General features: G+C 43.5%; 1 protein-coding gene across 4 annotated transcripts in view; it reads left to right on the forward strand.

The window, feature by feature from the left end:
• SYNE1 (spectrin repeat containing nuclear envelope protein 1) overlaps window positions 1–19,495 on the forward strand; it is a 462,280-nt gene that overhangs the window by 437,879 nt on the left and 4,906 nt on the right. For all 4 annotated transcript variants that reach the window (XM_027083161.1, XM_027083173.1, XM_027083179.1 and 1 more), the window contains 10 exons: window positions 265–598; window positions 3,170–3,238; window positions 5,063–5,205; window positions 6,869–6,995; window positions 7,770–7,981; window positions 9,532–9,732; window positions 11,016–11,144; window positions 12,685–12,897; window positions 13,926–14,018; window positions 15,413–15,471. In XM_027083161.1, coding sequence (XP_026938962.1) covers window positions 265–598; window positions 3,170–3,238; window positions 5,063–5,205; window positions 6,869–6,995; window positions 7,770–7,981; window positions 9,532–9,732; window positions 11,016–11,144; window positions 12,685–12,897; window positions 13,926–14,018; window positions 15,413–15,471 — 1,580 coding nt within the window. The remainder of the gene's footprint in view (window positions 1–264; window positions 599–3,169; window positions 3,239–5,062; window positions 5,206–6,868; window positions 6,996–7,769; window positions 7,982–9,531; window positions 9,733–11,015; window positions 11,145–12,684; window positions 12,898–13,925; window positions 14,019–15,412; window positions 15,472–19,495) is intronic.

Raw genomic sequence — 19,495 nt, forward strand, 5'->3', positions numbered from 1 at the left:
AATTCTTTGAAGTAGGTCTTAATATTATTTCCATTTTTCCATGATAAAACTGAGAACTGACTAGATTCATGTATAAGACATTTAAAAAAGTTATCAGAAGATACTTATTTATTTGATGATAGGAAGTTTAAAATTACCCGCAGCGAGGTAGGAATGTGGTCCCGATAAGCTTGAGTGCTGAGATTTGGTGAAAGGCGGAGCACAGAGTGGGAAGGGGGTCAGCTGAGCGCTGCGGTAACAGGGCTGGCTTGACTGCGTTTCTAGCTCCCAGATGACGAGCACGACCTCTCTGACCGGGAGCTGGAGCTGGAGGAGGCTGCAGCACTGTCGGACCTCCACTGGCGCGACACCTCCGCGGACAGCGCGCTCTCCCCCCAGCCCGCCTCCAACCCCTCCCTCTCACTCGCCCAGCCCCTCCAGGGCGAGAGGTCCGGGCGAGACACCCCAGCCAGTGTGGACTCCATCCCTCTGGAGTGGGACCATGACTATGACCTCAGTCGTGACCTGGAGTCTGCTGTGTCCAGAACTCTACCCTCTGAGGATGAAGAGGGTCAGGAAGATAAAGATTTCTATCTCAGGGGAGCTGTTGGTCTGTCAGGTAAGAAAGAGCTCCTCCTATATGCTAGCTTGAAAGAAAATAAAAAGGAGTGGATACTGTACTGGAAATCCGTGTGCCGAGCAGAATCATCTGCCTTCTCCCATTAGGGGAACTTATACACAAATGAATAATTGGATATTAACATGATTCGCAGATATAAAATTGGCGTTGTGGCCACTGATTTATCCCACGTATACTTATGTTCTCACTACACGACAGGCACTTTATAAGTACTGGAAATACACAGTTCCTTTTCTTCTCAAAGAGCTCACACTCTAGTGTGGAACACAGACAAGTAAGAAACGGCTGTGTGAAATGTTTGGCACTAGGATAGCAACGTACACATGGTGGTGTGGAAGCACAGCCCGGGGATGACTAAGCTGGCGCTTTGGGGAGAGGCTTTAGGGAAGAGGCTTGAGCTGAGACCTGAAGGATGAAGAGGAGTTGGTCAGGAGGACACAGCAATGTTCAGAGCAAGAAAGGAAAGCGTGCCCATCTTGGATTTATGATTAGCCTGAGCGCTTTTGGTCACCTGGAGTTTGTCCAGAATGACAAGGCTGTAGACTGGGAGGCATGGAATGAACAAAGAGGAGGTGGAAAGGCAAACCAGGACCTGGTCATAAAGCAACCTGTTCGTCATGGAAAGGAGTTTGGTTTTTATCATGAAGGCCATGGAGAGCCACAGCAGGGCTCTAAGGAGGGAGGCAATGTGATCAAATGCATATTTTCTTTTTTTTTTCTTTTTTTTTGTTAATACATTTATTTTATTTATTTATTTATTTTTGGCTGCGTTGGGTCTTCGTTGCTGCGTGCAGGCTTTCTGTAGTTGCAGAGAGCGGGGGCTACTCTTCGTTGTGGTGCACGGGCTTCTCATTGCGGTGGCTTCTCTTGTTGCGGAGCACGGGCTCTAGGCGCGTGGGCTTCAGTAGTTGTGGCACGCCGCCTTAGTAGTTGTGGCGCACGGGCTTAGTTGCTCCGCGGCATGTGGGATCTTCCCCGGCCAGGGATCGAACCCATGTCCCCTGCATTGGTAGGTGGATTCTTAACCACTGTGCCACCAGGGAAGTCCCAATGCATATTTCCAAAGAACCTGTCTCAATACTATCTAGAGAAGGGCACATTGAAAGAGTCCAGAAGGAATTGTTTTACAATCCAGGACACAGATGTGATGGTGGCCTGAACTAAGGAAGCAGCACGGGGAATAGAAAGAATGGAAGAGTTATGAGAAATCATAAGACGGCTCCTCCATAACTGATGGTTGATTGAATTGGGATTGAAGTGATTTTCTGGCTTGGGCATCTTGGTGAAAGATGCAGGTGGTCCTAGACTCAGAGGGCCATGAGCAGGAGAGAATGTTCTGGGTGTCTGTGGAGCCACGGGGCCAGGGCAGTGAGAAAGGGGGAGGTGGCGAGTCCCTCTGTGCACATCCTGAACTTGAGATGCTGTAGACTATCCCAGGGGAAAAAGCCAGCAGTAGATGGACGCATGGATCTGAATTTCAGGAACCGGAAATGCCAGTTAGGTAGTTTTCCACATAGTGGTCACCAAGGGAAGGAAGGAGATCGCACAGGAAGAGTGTATGAAGGGACACAAGAAGTATGAAACTTCAAGAAACACATATAGTGAAGGGATGGACAGAGGAAGAGGAGCATTGTAAGGAAGGTGAGTAAAAATAGAATCAATAATCAGAGGCCAATTTGTAGCGCTTGTAAACACGTCTCACACATTCTCTAAAAGAGAATTTCTGCTTGTTTCTGATGGTTCACATTTGGATCCCCAAGGGTATGACACTGTCTAAAAGGAAAATGATTTCTCTCGTTTCTATTTTGTTTTTATGGTACAACCTAATAGTTAGGCATTTTGCATCTAAAGCAGAACTGTCCAATATGTAGCCCTCAGCCACGTGTGACAGCTGAACACTGAAATGTGACCATGCAGACTGAGATTTGCTGTGTCAAGTGCACTTACACGAATACCCAAAATTCAAAAACTTAGCACAAAGGAAAGCATGTAAAATATGCGTAATACTATTTATGTTGATGACATGTTAGAATTAGGGTATATCGGTTTAGTAAAATTAAGTATTAAAATTATTTTCATCCCTTTCTCGTTACTTTTTCATTGTGGCCCTTAGACTCTTTAAAATAATATACGTGGCTCATGTTGTTTCTATTGGACAGTGCTGCTCTAGAACCTGACTGTCTTGGTTGAAATCCCAGTTACGTCACTACTAGCTGCTGAAACTTGGATGAGTGACTTCATTCCCCTGAACCTCAGTTTTCTCATCAATAAAATGAGAATAACACTTCCATGCACCCTGTAGGGTTTCTGTGAGGATAAATGAGTGCCTAGAACAGCACCTGGCTCATAAAACAATCAACGTGAGCCCTTATTATGATTTATTTCAGGAACCCTTTGGTGATCGTACTCAGACTTCTCTGTATGTTCAAGAGTTATCTGCCAAGGATGACTAACTTCCTTTTTTTCCCTAAGAAAATTATTTTCCTGCCATCCGCGAATCAGGGTTTCCAGACCTTAGCTGTCAACTTAGACTGTGTGCTCTTTTTGCAGATGTAACGATCCCCGAAAGTCCCGAGGCCTATGTTAAACTCACAGAAAGTGCAATCAGAAATCCCTCTGGTAGGCACCAAAAGCTAAAGTGCACCTCTGTCCCTCACCTGTAACAAGCCTCCTTCTCTCCCAGCACATCTACTGTACCTCTCACAGCTCTGTGCCAAAAGCATGTGGAGGCAGCACTTCCTCTCTGACTGCTGTCTCAGAAACGAAAACCAAAACATTTGGTTGATCGACACCAAGAATAACATTCCAATAATCAAGTGCAATAAAACAACTGCTCAGCTTGCTAAATGGTAATCACTCTCAGTACGTGTAACCTGTGATGCCCATTAATGGCAGAAAATAGGAGATGGAAACACTAGTCTTAGCACTGGTGCTTTAGTGCCCTGCTTGGTTGTAGCAGGTCTGGCTGCTTGACTTCGAGGAGGGCTTGCAGACCCACCTCTGGCTGAGGAATCAGGGCTCGAGGATCTGGTCCCAAGTCTACCAGCCTATATGTGTGACCTCAGGCCCACCGTTCATCCTCCTGATCTCTGGGGTCCCGTATAAGACAAGGGGTGAAATCAGATATTCAGCTCTAAAATATTATACTTTTAGTTTAATAAGTCTTACCACCCCATAAAGCAATTTGACATGAGAATGTATTCCACAGTATCTTAAGACTTAGATTTTCAAAAAAAAAAAAAAAAAGAATTAGATTTTCCTTTAAGGACAGAACTATTCCTGAAACAAGAAGGCTTAAAGAAAGGAAAATGGAACCCGTTTTGCTTAATGTTGCTCTAGACAAACTGTAGCTCAGGGTCAGTAATCTGGAGGACATTGGAGAGAATAGGGTTTGACCACAGTGATAGGATATTGAGTTGTGAGTTTATTCGTTTACACTTTGGTTTTTGCAGAAAAGCAAAGGACAGGAAGTAAGGTAGCATTACTGAAATGGTTACTGCCTGAGTGATTCCCAGTGAGAAACCTCTTCCAGGTGTATTTAGAAGGTCTTTTTTCCAAAAAACAATTAATAAAGCTTACTAATATTTATTCTGCTTTCACCCTGTGCTAGCTTCACTCTGATGATCAATGTTCTTGTTGAATTCAAAGACTGTAATACACACACACACACACACACACACAATAATTTTGCAAAAGGATGTCACATCTCTCAGAGGAGATGAGCTAGAAGTTCTACGCTGTGAGTGAGAACATACCTGGATGGAAATGGTAAAATCTTAGCTTTCTCCTGATTTTTTTTTTCATTATTAATCTTTTTTTATTTTGCATAATTTTATTTCTTAAAAGCAGTTTAAGTTTTAGAACAAATTTGAGAGGGAGGTACAGAGATTTACCATACAAAAGCAAGCCGTTGCTAGTTTGGTACCTCCACACGTACCCATCCTGAGCTAGTCTTTTCTTGGTTCCCTTGAAGTCCCACCTTAAGTGAACGATGCAGCCACCTGGGACTTCAGAGGCACTATCTTCTACTGAGATGCAGAAAGGAAAATTAGAGGGTGTGTCTTTTTCTGTTTGATAAGTGACTGCAGAGGGAGCCTGAGATGTAACTGCCTCCTAGTTACTGGGGAGCAGAAGCCACCACCTGAGGTCTTTAGAACGCTAACAACACGCAGTTTTCAGGGGATGAGCCAGAAGAGGGAGCAGAAGCACGGGCTATTAGAACCCCCCACAGGCCCCTTTTGCAACACCCAGTCTGCTTGGACTCGTGGTCAAGCACATTCATTGGTCTGGTAATTCGAACTCCTAACCCACCACCATGTCGGTACTAAATGTGCTCTATGATTACCCACACACGTACCATCTCTCTACTGCCTTAGCTGTAGAATTTCTTAACCATCTCCTTGAATGTCAAGCTTGTAAAGATTCTTATGGTCGACACTGCAGGGGATCCTAGCACCTTGGAGTCACAGATCCAACAACTGGGCAAAGCCCTGGATGACAGCCACTTTCAGATGCAGCAAATGGAGAATGTTATCCACAGCAAAACTCCCGCAGGACCAGAGCTAGACTCCAGCTACAGAGGCTATGTGAGTATCCGGACCCTCGTGATCCTGACACATACCTGGTAATCACAATCGTGTGACAAAGAACAGTCCATCTGTGGCACGAGGGTTGTGTCGGCTCTCCACGTACCAAGCTGCCCTTGAACTCGTGTGTGCGAAACAAAGCCCTGTTAGTCGATTACCTTTTGAGCAAAACTGGTCTGTGCTCAGACCCACTGATCCACCCTAATGACCAGCCTGGTCCTTTACACGGAGAACTGAGTGAAATCCATTTAATGGAAAGCAACCAAATGCTTTGGCTCTGGAAAGGGCTTCGGCAGTTTTCCAAATTCAGCTGGTGATTTTCTGACCAAGGATATCCTTGGAGGCGCAGCGTTTAGCTGGTAGATTACTAACACGGAATTGCTTTAGTTCTCTTCCTAGGTGTCTTGATTCATTTGATGATCCTGGGACTTTTTTAATGCTCTGTTATTTGTATGTTCATTCTGGAGAAAACGGTTCTGACTAACAAGAGAGATTTGGGGAAAAGATGACGAGAGATTGTGTGTATTACCAGTTCCATTGTCGAAGCTTTTTGTAAAGTAATAACTTCATTTGCTCTGCTTAGGTTACTGACCGAATAACTTTTCTCAGAGAATTACCTGTTTTCCTACACATACTTACGCAAGAGGATTTGAAAGTAAATCTCTTCTATGCCTCATATCATTTCTTTTCATACCCAAAAGGCTGCTCTGTAAAAGGAAAGAAAAATTAATTTCCTTAAGCCTAATGACAACACCCACGTACTGCTTTTTTGAAACCAGGAGAGAGAACCATTCTAGTTATATCCGCTAACGTTAATATCCTCACAATCACAGAAGACTAATTAATCATGAGCTTACTTCCTGTCCAGTTTGGCCTATTTTACTGACTTCTATCATAGTGAAACCTCTTTTTTAAAAATATAATTTCGCAATGAGCATGCTGACATCACTGAGGTTATACTTAACACCAATCAAAAGCAATCAAAGTAATTTAATAGCAATGTAATTTGTTAAAGGCTTTGAAAGAAAACGTTCTGATCAGTATAGCAGGAGTGTCTTGAAATGATTTTGTTCTTTTAATCTTTGAATACTGTGTGTGATATTAAACACGGAGTTGGAAGCTTTTCTTCTGATGTTAGAATTTATTCCCTTAGTATCTATTAACCATTGCTTAAATTTTCTCGTGAAACAGCTGGCTTTAATATTGTTTTATTCTTTTAAGTATTTTAATACAAATAAATGTCCCTTTGAGATTTGTGGTAATATTACTCTTCCCGCCCTTCAGTTGAAGAAAAAGGGCAGCTTGCCGAAAACTATATATTGTATTGCCAGCTGGGGGCTCTGAGTGTTAAATCCCAGATCGGTGTAGTCTGTTTTGATTCATAAATTTTAAAAGAAATTTTGGAGACTTATGCAAAACCACGTGTGCCAAGTATATCTTTAAGGCATTGCTTTATGTAAACATGAATGTGTCACATGTTTAAGAAGCATGTTTTTGAACTTGACTTTTTTGTTTTCAGCAGAGCGGCTTACTCTTTATAGAGAAGTAGCGCACAGCTACTGCCCTTTTTGAGGAACTCCAAAGATATTTTCTCCAGGAGTTCTTGCACTCATGACAATTTGAGTATTTTGTGACGGGGGACCTCTTTTCTGTATCTAAACAGATGAAACTGCTGGGTGAATGCAGCGGCAGTATAGACTCAGTGAAAAGACTGGAACACAAACTGACAGAGGAAGAGGAGCATTTTCCAGGCTTTGTTAACCTGAATAGCACCGAAACCCAAACAGCTGGTGAGTGAAATAGAAGATCTCAAAGCACCTCGTTGCCCCCGAGTTCCACTGTGCCACTGACCTCATTCTACACTGGTCTATCCTGAGAACTTTCCTCCATGTTACAATGATCTCTGGGGACAGAGCGGGAGGTGAAAATAATCACAGTGGTTTTTTTCCCATGTCCCATGTATTTTAAGGCACCGTCTCTAATCACTAGTCAGGAATCTTCTGTGTGTGCTCTGTACACTCTCAGAGCTTTCCTGCAGAAGGAAACCAAGAGTTGAATGTTATCTTCACCCACTTTCATGCTTATTACTTCTTAAAGCTCCTTACAATGTTAAATCTTATGTAGTTAATATCTTTTCTCCATTATCATTAAAAATGCAGATAGAAAAAACACAGTCACCATACTGTTCTTTTTGTTTGTTTTTTTTTGCGGTACGCGGGCCTCTCACTGCTGCGGCCTCTCCCGTTGCTGAGCACAGGCTCCGGACGCGCAGGCTCAGCGGCCGTGGCTCACGGGCCCAGCCGCTTCGCGGCATGTGGGATCTTCCCGGACCGGGGCACGAACCCATGTCCCCTGCATCGGCAGGCGGACTCTCAACCACTGTGCCACCAGGGAAGCCCCACCATACTGTTATTTACAGCTGATGGCAACAGAAATGCCCAGAGGCATTACTTTCTTTCTGTTGCTGTTTTAAAGTTAGCCACTCATGTAGGTTTCAAACACTTCCTAAACGTTCTCCGTGGAGGATGATCCCTCGCTATCCTGTGCGTGTGCTGTCTTGCCAGGTGTGATTGACCGCTGGGAGCTCCTCCAGGCGCAGGCCCTGAGCAAGGAGCTGAGGAGGAAACAGAATCCCCAGAGGTGGCAGCAGTTTCACTCGGACCTGAGCCGCGTGCTGACCTGGCTGCAGGAGACGGAGGAGGACCTGGAACAGCTTCAGCGCCGGCAGCGCAGCACTGATATCCAGCCCATCGCGCTTCAGATCAAAAAGCTCAAGGTAACTACCCTTGGCCTTTCCCGCAGCGCCGGACAGAACGCTGCCACGTGGCGTGCCCGGTCAGATGAAACCGCTAGCCCTGGCCTGTTGTGCAGTCACACAGCAGCGGGGGAATGGTCAGCACAAACGGACACGAACGCTTCCCCAGCCACCCCAGATCAGAGTGTTTATAGGAAGGCTTGGAAGGGTTGAGAGCTGGACTGCGTTGCAGAACCAGCCCCATGAAAATAGTCATAATTTAATGAATTGGTAGCTAAGAAATGACCAATTAAAGTTTCATGAAACATCCAGGTACCTCTGGGACCTAATTAACCTCTTTTAAAGGAAATACAGCTATGTCCAGGGTCCTACAAGTCTATATCTAGAGCTGGAGAGGAGTCCCCTCCCAGATCATATACGTGTGCGTTTATGGAGACCCAAGGAAGCCACTTGACATTCCGGAATCAGCAGAACTTCTGAAATAGATTATAATAGTGGCAGAAGCAATTTTCGGTGAAATGAATCCAAGCAAACAAAACCCGTGGAGTAATCGCAGTAAAACACGTGACGTTTGCATTTGATTTTGACCTGGACGGGTGTAGTGCACAAGATAACCTCTTTTAACTCCCTCTCTAGATCTTAAAAATCCTTCTCAGCCCAGCTGTTGAAATGCATTGATATGTGGAGACTTTTGTAAACATACTGTGGATGGAGAGCTCGGTTTCTTCTTAATAGGTCTCTTGGTCCTGCCTTTTTGTTTGGAGAACGGCAAGCTGTGCTCTTCCTCAGAAGAGGAGGGCTACCGGGCCCTCCAGGCTCAAGGATTAACTGCCTTTGTTTCTCCCTGGTTTCTCTGTATGCTGTTTCTTTTGGGGTGCTGTATTTCTGCCTTGTTTTAGTTGTTTTGTTTTAAATTTTCAAACAGTGAAATGAGTCTTCCCCACAGATGCTCAAACTTCTTTTTTTTTTTGCCATACGTGGGCCTCTCACTGTTGTGGCCTCTCCCGTTGCGGAGCAACAGGCTCCGGACGCGCAGGCTCAGCGGCCATGGCTCACTCACGGGCCCAGGCGCTCCGCGGCATGTGGGATCTTCCCAGACCGGGGCACAAACCCGCATCCCCTGCATCGGCAGGCGGACTCTCAACCACTGCACCACCAGGGAAGCCCTCCCCCACTGTTTCTTAATCCCAATTCCTCAAAGCCATGGCAACCATTCTGAAATTTTAACACATACTCTTTTTCCATACATATTCATGAAAAATGTGGATTTGTGTGTACACATGTATTTTAAATTACATACATGCTGTTTTGTCACCCATATAAATCTGTTTCTCTTTCACTTTATACCATATTTTCTGAAGATTCATTCGCATCGTCAAGTACACATCTGATCCATCTCTTTTAGCTACAGTGTTGTTCCCAATGGTGTGCACCCACTGTATCATCCAGCCATCCTGCTAAGGCCGGTGTTAATTAATGGATCTTTTAATTTGGGTGAAGCATGTCCAAAGGTCTTAGACTATTTTTCTTTAGTATTGTTATTGTTTGATTGTTCTCCTTTCTCTTTGCAGGAGCTCCAGAAAGCTGTGGACCACCACAAGGCCATCATCCTCTCCATCAACCTGTGCAGCTCCGAGTTCACTCAGACTGGCAGTGAGGAGAGCCAGGATCTGCAGGGTCGCTTGTCCCAGATGAATGGCCGCTGGGACCGCGTGTGCTCCCTGCTGGAGGAATGGCGGGGCCTTCTCCAGGACGCGCTGATGCAGTGTCAGGTCTGTGGGGCTTTGGGCCAGCCGTGCTCTGAAGTCAAACATTTCCAGTGTAGCTGAGTCTGTGACTCGATTTATCCAGATCACTAGGGAGATGCAGTTACTCTCCAAAGTCAGTATTTGAGTGAGATAACTTTGTGCCCAAAGCTTTCATTTTACTGGAGAATTTGTACATGTGACCAGGAGTTCAAAGACCCCACTTCTTTACAGCTAACAAGAGACTATTCCCACATGTTTATCTCAGCCTCACCATTCCTCCTTCGACTCATTCTTTATTCAGTATTTTCTGACCACGTAGAAAGACATTTCTTGGACATCCAAGTGAGCATTACAAATCTTGACTCATCCATTCAGACCACAATTATTTGCCAGGTGTTTACAGATACTGCACTAGGCAGGCAGGATACAGCCCAGCCTCTGCTTTTGTTGGGGAAGACAGACAATAAAAATGCAAATACATGTTTAACCAAGCTACTCACAGATGTTGATGATAAGAGTAACGAAAAAGCACTTTGCGAAGGTGATTGGGGAAGTTCTATGAATGTTTGAGCTGATTCTTGGAAAGATGTTGCCATGAAGGAGGTCAAGCAGATGGCAAGTCCCAGAAGCGGGAAAGGACTTAGTGTCTTCAAAGACAGAAGAAAGGCCAGTGTGATCAGAGAGTAGTCGGAGAGGAAGGAAGGGATGAGAAAGATCTGGGAGGTGGTCAGGAAGCAGATCATGCAGGGCTTGGTGGGTCCTGGCCAGGAGTTTGGGTTATAATCTGAGCAGGATGGGAAGCCTGTTGCCCAGGATTATAGGTGCCCCAGGAGTAACAATAGCTCCTTGAAAGCAGGTACCCAAGCTGTGGTTTCACCCCTGCACTGCCTCCCAGTACAGCGCCTCCCACGTTGGAGATCTTCTGTAACTATACCTTGAATAAGTGAACACTTGGACGCGTGGAGAGATGGGATTGAATTTAGGCCTTCAAAGATGGGAAGATTTGAATACAGGAGGAAGATAGAGGAGCAGAGCTGCTTCCCTCTACGTAGTATTATAGCCCTAGAAATTAAGCATTTTGATGCCAATTTTCCTTATGTCTGGTTTTTCCCTCGAGTGATAAATTAGATGCTTTTGGTAAGAGCATGAACTCAGATAATTACGACAGCTCTAGTGCCTTCCTTAGAAAGGAGTTGTGTATAAGATCTTAAAACCAACGGTAGGAATTGTAAAGCATGGATATTTAAGCTATGAGGGAAAGAAAAATATCTCATTCAAAATGATTTTATGCTCCATGTTTTTTTTAGGATTTCCATGAAATGAGTCATGGTTTGCTTCTTATGCTTGAGAACATTGACAGAAGGAAAAATGAAATTGTGCCGGTTGGTTCTAACCTTGATGCAGAGATACTTCAGGACCATCTCAAACAGCTTACGGTAAGATGTGTGGACTTGGACAGCATCTGGTTATGTTATAGTTGGTACTACTTACTTACTTTTTACGTTATAATCTCTTAGTCTTTCTTTACCCCTCATGATTTCCCATCTCTGTGAAGCAAACATGTACATAGAAGATGATATCTATTAGCTTTAGAATCTGGTTCTAAAGCCATTGCTCATCTAAACATCTCAGACGGTCTTCATCTTAATTAGCTTGTTTTTATCAAGGCAGCTCTTTGGCAGATTACATTTGGTTTTTTTTGTTTGTTTGTTTCTTTGTTTTTCTGCGGTACGCGGGCCTCTCACTGTTGTGGCCTCTCCCGTTGCGGAGCAACAGGCTCCGGACACGCAGGCTCAGCGGCCATGGCTCACGGGCCCAGCCGCTCCGCGGCATGTGGGATCTTCCCGGACCGGGGCACGAACCCGTATCCCCTGCATCGGCAGGCGGACTCTTAACCACTGCGCCACCAGGGAAGCCCTACAATTGTTTTTAATTTAAACTGTATGTGTTGAATCTACATCCCAAGAATATATTGGGTGGCTGATAATTAAAGGAATTAGAATAGAGACCGTTAAGACTTCTTAAGAAGAATTAAGTATACGGATTCAACACTAACCTGAGCACCAAGTTTTCTGAAAGCTAAGACAACAAGGGAAACGTGAAAAGTTAAATGATTTTTATTACCTGACAAAAAGGAAACAAACCAATTCTCAAGGAGCAAGAAACTTTTTCTAGTATTAAATTCTAAAGGAAATTTACAGGATTTCTGTATAGATTCTTATAAAAAGAACTTTGGACAATATAATGTACGGTGTGCTTAAGTGATTTTATAGAAGATAAAGAAGCATATTTGAGTTCCGTTAGGAGAAAATGATTTGCATTTTGTCACTTTTTGTATTTTTAAAATGCTGTTTCTTAACATTTAGTGCTCGCACAGACCTAACAGAATTGTCAGCTTTTAGTTCAGTATCATAAAGGTCTTAGAAACCAGGAGGAAATAGCTATGCCGCTGAATTTTTACTAGACTTTTGACCTCAGACCTTAAATTGCGAGTGATGAATCACCCATATATCTTTTTAAAACTCTTGAATAGATATCTGAGTATACCTCCACATACTTGAGTTTTTCTATATTTATATGTTAATGTTTTACTTCTCTTTTTAAAAGAATAGTTTATGTCTCATTTGCATAACACTTTATATTTTTAATACTTCAACATACATTCACCAGTTTGAACCTTCCAGTGATACTTACTGTGGACCCGGCAGGAATTAATGCCATCATTTTACCAAATGAGAAAACTGAGATCAGAAAGATTCAGGGGTCTTATAGGATACATTTGGGCAGAGGCAGGATTAGAACAGAGGTCCCTGATTCCCAAATGTCATGGGCTGCTGCATCCGTCCTTGTGTGAGCACAGCATTCTGATGCTTAGGTCTAATTGTCCACTAAGTTAAAGTGATGTCATTGTGCGCCTTTGGAACTTTCTCGAATTATTGAAAATTCTTAGAAAAATATTTCTTATGATATTCGTAGCAAATAAGGCATGAGCTGTTGGAATCCCAGCTCAAAGTGGCCTCACTGCAAGACATGTCTCGCCAACTATTGGTGAACGCTGAAGGCACAGACTGTTTAGAAGCCAAAGAAAAAGTGCATGTGATTGGAAATCGGCTCAAACTTCTCCTGAAGGAGGTCAGTCATCATATCAAGGAGCTGGAGAAGTTATTAGACATGTCAAGCAGTCAGCAGGTAAGCTCTCAACAGACGTCATTGTGTAGCATGTCCTACAGGAGACCAAACAAGCATCATCTTTATCCATTTTAGAGACTCTGAATGTAGTACTTGTGAGACTAGAGTGTCCCCTCTCAATCACTGCTCTTATAAGTCTGGCTCAAAATTAAAAAGTAACTCAAAAACTTTTATAATAGGACACTACTTTTGATTCTGTTACATCCAAAAAACCTCCTGTAATTGTTACTGCTAACACTATTATCACCACTACTGTGGCATTTTACTTTACCCAGTTTATTTAAGAATTCATGTGCTTTCAGTAACACTGCGAGAGTAGGTCACAACCAACTGTTGCATATGAGTTTCATATTCAAACCTTAGAAGCTATGAAGTCTCCTTAGCTGGCGGTTAAATCATACAAAATGTTCAGTGTTCACTTTTATTTGTTTATCTATTTATTTCTTTATCTGTTATTTATTTTTAAATTTACTGCATGGTAATATTGTTGGTTTTAAGAAATGTATTTGCAGGTAAGATTGCAAACGTTCAATTGTGAAATCTGTTATGAACACACAAACATGTTGCAGGCAAAAGAACCACCTACTCACAATAACAGCGGTACCAGCAGCAATACAGTTTCTCTGATGCTAAAAGGCAGGCTCCTGGGTGACTGACAATCTTTTGTTTCTAACGCAAACGATTTGGTTTCTCTCCCACCTGAGCACCCTGCAGCTGTAAGGCAGATTCCTTTACCCCCTTCACTTCAACCCATTCTCCCGTCCATGTCATTAAGAAATAATAAAACTCCAAGCGGCCCAGTAATAACAAAGCTCCGCCTGTATCTTCCAGAAGGGCCAGACTCACAACCTGGAAAGCCCAATGCACCAGAAGTATTAGGTTCTGTTCTTCCTGCGGTCATCTGATTCTGTTTTTCCCAGGGAATGGGTTGAGGGATAGATAGGGATGGGGTGGGAAGTACTTGCAGATCACAAAGCCATCGTGGCTCTGGGACATGGAATCATTAAGAGAATCTATTTCCCACGTAGGATTTGTCTTCCTGGTCTTCTGCTGATGAACTGGACACCTCAGGATCTGTGAGTCCTACATCAGGAAGAAGTAGCCCAAACAGGCAGAAAACGGTAACTTTCCACTGGTCATTTTCACTTGGCCCACGGGAGGGACCACTGGGGCATGACAGTCTTGGTACCTCACGCAGGGTCCACGGGCTCTCCCCTTGCAAAGCAGGAGTCCCCCTACAACGTGGGGTTGTCACACAGTGACGCAGAGAAGCTCTGTTTCCTCAGCCCTGCCTCAAACCCTCCCCACATGCACTCAGGAATGGAAAGAGCAGTTCTGTTTTTCAAAAGAATCAGGTTCAACGTTTGGTTGGTATGCAGGGAGGCAGATTAGTTTTCGTGCTCACAGGGCCATCTCTAGAGCAGTGCTCCCTTGTCCCTTTGGTGGCCCCTCCCTTCAAACCCCCTCCGCCACAGTCCACCCAAAAAAAGTAGCATCCACTTAAAAGGGTGCCTCAGCCAGAGGTGGACAAAACTGCAAGCATCTCATGAGACCATTGAGTTTATAAGACAAATGGAGGTTCTGTTGACCCTCAAGCAAAGACACTCCCGAAGGTGGTCTTGAAGGTTTGGGGCGATCGCATTGCCCCCAGAGTGGCAACAACTCAAGGTGACTCACCCGCCAGGCCTGTCGGGGGGCTGTCTCACTGGCACACAATGAGGAGAAAAAGACCAATTTGACCCCTGCTACCCTCTCTACCTTGATTTCTCTGTGTAATTAGAAGCTTGTTTTCCGTTTTGTTCCTTTTTTTGGTCTGGCTTTATGATTATATTCATTTTTATTATCATTCCATTTTCCTTAGTTTTTAGAAGTATTGGTTTCATTTGTACTTTTCTTGTTATAAACACTTAAGTTCTATGCTGATAAATGTTATTATCTTTTTAGGATTGTTTTTTACTACATTCACTAGTTTCCTATAGATCCTAGTTTAAGAATGTGAAGGAATACTGGCTTTTCGAGTCAAATTTTAGGCTTTATTTAACTTGAGTGCTTAACTTGTTGGGTCTTCATCGCTCTACGCAGAATAATCTCACACTGCCATTATTTTTAATCTACCAAGAATTTTAATATTGTTCTAGAAGATGAAAAATATGTAAGGTATATTTGAAATACATGGCACGCGTATTGAATTTTATATGTATTATAAGTAAATATACAGAGATCTTTGGCTAGTGTGAAGTCATTTGTGTTTCTACCATGAAAAGTGAGGGAAATATACCCCTTGTGGTGTGAATGCGCAAACCGCCATGTTTCTTCAATGATGTATAATATAGATGTAAATTGATTTCACTTCTTCATCAAAAGAAAAGCCAGTTTCCTTGATTCATGGGTACTGATCATTTCATTTGATTTGTATTTCCTTTGCTGAACTTTTAGTTTAATTTTCATCAGTAGCTTGTCTTTATTTGCCTGGACTGAACATTCTTCTTTCTTTACCCCTGTTCATTGCAAACAGCCACGAGGCAAATGTAGTCTCTCACAGCCTGGACCCTCTGTCAACAGTCCACAGAGCAGGTACCTTATTCTCCTGGTTTCCACACTGTTCTAGAACTCCAAGAGGATGATGAAAATTGTCCAGAATGTAGGTAGGCCTATATCTGGTCTGCCTCAGGGTAGTTGAGAAACTACTCATTTAGGTCCACGCCCTCGCCTAATAAATTGGAAGAGACTTTTCTAAGTGGAAAGTACAAGAAAATCTCAGAGCGTAAAATATTTGGACCCCATCAAAATTTTGTTTAACTGTACCTAGGCCATCTGGGACTCTTCATCCAATGGTTTTTTATTCTGTGTGCTCGTAAAGATTCGATATCGCTGATGTCACAGCGCAATTTGATTCATGGCAGAATTTTATCATCCTCTTTATTTCTAGATTTTACAATGAGTCAGGTAATAGATCAGTGAATTATTTTACCATTCCCAGAACCCACACATCTGAATAAAATATACTAACACCCCCAGCTTTTTATTTTATTTTTGTGTTTTATCCAGATTGTGGGTTTTGGATTCTCAAAATGGCAAGTCCTAATTTGGTATGATTTAAAATTTCTAAGCCCCTTCTCTCTTCTGCTTATCCTAAAATTTCTCTCCGGCCAGCACACTCAGTCACTCACCTTCCTGACACTTGGCGAGCTCTTTCACTCTGGAAACAAGAGCAGTCAGTGCCCCCCCCCCCCCCCCCCCCCCCCCCCGGGGACCTCCAGAGAGCCTCACAGCTGCCACTCTGCTTTCTGCCTGGCTTCCAACAATCCCTGTCTCTGCAGTTAGCAGTGCTTTGCCTTCTTCGTTGTCGGTGTGATGTCTGTGCTCCCTGGCCCTTCCACTAATCAGTTCATGTTTCCCAGACAACTTTCTAAAAATGGAAATACTGTCCTTGGAAGCAGCTCCCTCACTCCAATCATGAGCAGTTCACTGTTAAAATAGTTTGCCCCTCTGGAAACTTACCACCACTGAGCCGGAATCCCAATTCCTGGAAGGAGGGTGGGGCATGAGGAAGTGTAAACAAGCCCTGAGTCATAGTTTTAGCTTTCCAGCTGTGTGAGGAAGGGGCTGGCCTTTGCATCTGGTTTCCACTCAGCTGCAGTAATGCAGAACGGATTTTGATGTGATTTCTGGTTTTAAGCTTCCCTCCACTATGTTTTGCTTTTTTTTTTTTTTTTTCTTTCCCTTTGGTTTGGTTTGAGGACAATTTTGTGGGGCTTTTTTTTTGTCCATAACAAAATATCAATAATGAAACATGAATGGAGAAAAAGTCACAGGGATTTTTGAAGATAATGATGGGCTTCTCCAGGTGCTCTGATTTTTTTCTTAGCCCCCGACAAGAAAAGACATCGTGTACTATAGGCAGATCACTGCTTTATGTAGTGCGTCTGCTCACCACAAATTGCTGATGTGCCGTGAACAGAGATGGGGCATGTCCCCATAGCGTTCCTTTAAGGACACCAGAGAGCCATTCTGTGGTTGACATAAATGATGGTGATGAGAAGGGAGAAGGCTCTTATGTTGTTATGCGATGTCAATAGCAACCACAGCTCGGTTCCCGGATTTCCCCCATTCTTTCAGACAGTCACACGGCCTTCTGAAATGGCAAAGGCCTCGTTTCTCAGGGCACCAACTGCTTCAATATTGTCTCTTAATGGGGCTTTGCAGCTCGGACAGCCACGTTCTCACTGTGACATCCGCAAGGCGCCTTTCAGCTCCGCTCTGTCCAGCACTGGTTATTAACATCTTTCTGAGCACACAGCATGATGTTCACTTTGCTGCTTACAGGACCTGGAATACAAACGATCTTCACCTGAATGGCCAACTTCGGCAAACAGCTTGGCAGACGGGTTGTGGTTGAACATTCTTGGACTTCTTAACTCCTTGGCACCTCTGTTTGGGGTGCGCCCACGTGGGCAATGACACGGAGAGTCTGCCGGGAAAGAATTAACTTCACTCACAATCCAGGCTGTCACGGTGTTCCTTTACATTGAGACTTGAGATGACCTTGCGTTTGATCTTGCACTGGTCCAGCAAACTTGAAAGGTTATTGCAAAAGCACAAACAGTTGAGAATGTTGACCCCAGCGATCTGCAATGGGAACATTTTAGGCATATATTTATTCTTCCTGAGAGGAAAGAGGCTGAGTTGAAAGAAACTGGGTATTAGTTTGAAGGGAGGGTTCTTATATTTTTTTAGTGGTTTAAAGTCAAATATTAATAATATCAGTTACTTGCCTGTTGTATATTTCATATTGATTCTACAGCTGCCGTTCTGTGTTCTCTTACATAATATTCTAAGCCTACATATGGATTGATGCCAGTGTTTACAGAACACCTGCTATGTTTAGACCCTGGGCCCACAAAACTAATACAATATGGTTCCTGTCATAAAAAACTTGCAATATGTCATAATCTAGAGATCCCCTAAATCAATTACAAGCAGCTTCCCAAGACTCCTTAAAATTCTAAACATTTGAAAAACATCTGAAAGTATACGTTCATAATAACTAGCCACAATTTTTTTTTTTTTTGCGGTACGCGGGCCTCTCACTGTTGCGGCCCCTCCCGTTGCGGAGCACAGGCTCCGGACGCGCAGGCTCAGCGGCCATGGCTGACGGGCCCAGCCGCTCTGCGGCATGTGGATCTTCCCGGACCGGGGCACGAACCTGTGTCCCGTGAATCGGCAGGCGGACTCTTAACCACTGCGCCACCAGGGAAGCCCCTATCCACAGTTTTTGAGATTAAACCTATTTAAGATGCATGCTTTTTGAAGCAATGTTTATGATGGCCCAGCTGATACTTTTTCTCTACTTTTGACTTAAAATTGGCTAACCTGATAGCCCATAACTCTTCAAAATTCTACTATAGATTAGTTGAAGTTCACAAATGGGAAGATTTTACTCCAATTTCCAGCAAAGCAAAGGAATAACTGCTCTGTAGTCTGAAGAGAGGGAATTGATAACTTCATTCCAAAGCTGAGAATTGTAAAATGCAAAACCTCCCTGGGCATCTTTAGGCTTTGGTGCCTTCTGCACAAAGAACTGAGACAGAATAAGAAGTGGCAAATGACTGGCTGAAACACTGAAAGGGAGGGAAAAAAGACCTCATTTAAAAATGTGTTCAAGGGAGCCAAGTACATCTAAGCAGGCACAGTGGGGTTTTTGCATGTACACCAGGGCCTAACTCGAAACACCATTCAGTTTCTTGTGAAATTTTTTTTCTAAGTCTTTTCTGTCAAACTCCACCCTGGGGATTTATTTATTCAAAGTTCTCAAAGCACCTCAGCCTAAAACAGCCTTGCCCCTGGGGCAGGCTGGACACCCGGGCTGAGGACAGGTATAGGGTAAAGCTCCACTATGTTTCTTTGATATTTTGAGGTCTGCATTCCCAGTGTTTCCCGGGACCAAGTCAGACACCTTAGAAAATGCATCACCTCTTTGAAAACACTGCTATAAATCAGGAATATTTCCTTGGAAGGAAAGGCTGAATCCAGCAAAATCCCTAAGGTTATGAGTCATCACACCCTTGCTTTAATAATACAGATAAATAAGAATGATAAGTTGCTGACATTTATTTAGCACTTAGCGTGTTCTAACACCATGCTAAGCGTTGTGTATCTGTTACCTCATTTAACCCTCCCAACGTGTTCATTCCCAATTTTACAGACAAGGACACCAGGGATTAGAGGCATGAAGATGTTGAATTTTTTTTTAATTCAATTTTATTTATTTTTTATACAGCAGGTTCTTATTAGTCATCCATTTTATACACATCAGTGTATTCATGTCAATCCCAATCTCCCAGTTCATCTCACCACCACCACCACCTGCCGCCACTTTCCCCCCTTGGTGTCCATACGTTTGTTCTCTACATCTGTGTGAAGACGTAGAATTGGAACCCAGGTCTCTCTGACTCTGGATCCTAGCTTGTTAACCACTCCTCCTCCATTAGGGCTCCTAATGGGTGGGGTACTTTAAACAACAGTTCCAGGGCTTGGGCTACCATGGGTTGCCTGAGATAGCTTAGGACCAGCCAGAATGTTCATCTTGGAATAAAGA

The sequence above is a fragment of the Aethalodelphis obliquidens genome, unplaced genomic scaffold (assembly GCF_003676395.1).
Source record: "Aethalodelphis obliquidens isolate GAN/ISIS:26980383/991018 unplaced genomic scaffold, ASM367639v1 scaffold3, whole genome shotgun sequence".
Classification (NCBI taxonomy): domain Eukaryota; kingdom Metazoa; phylum Chordata; class Mammalia; order Artiodactyla; family Delphinidae; genus Aethalodelphis; species Aethalodelphis obliquidens.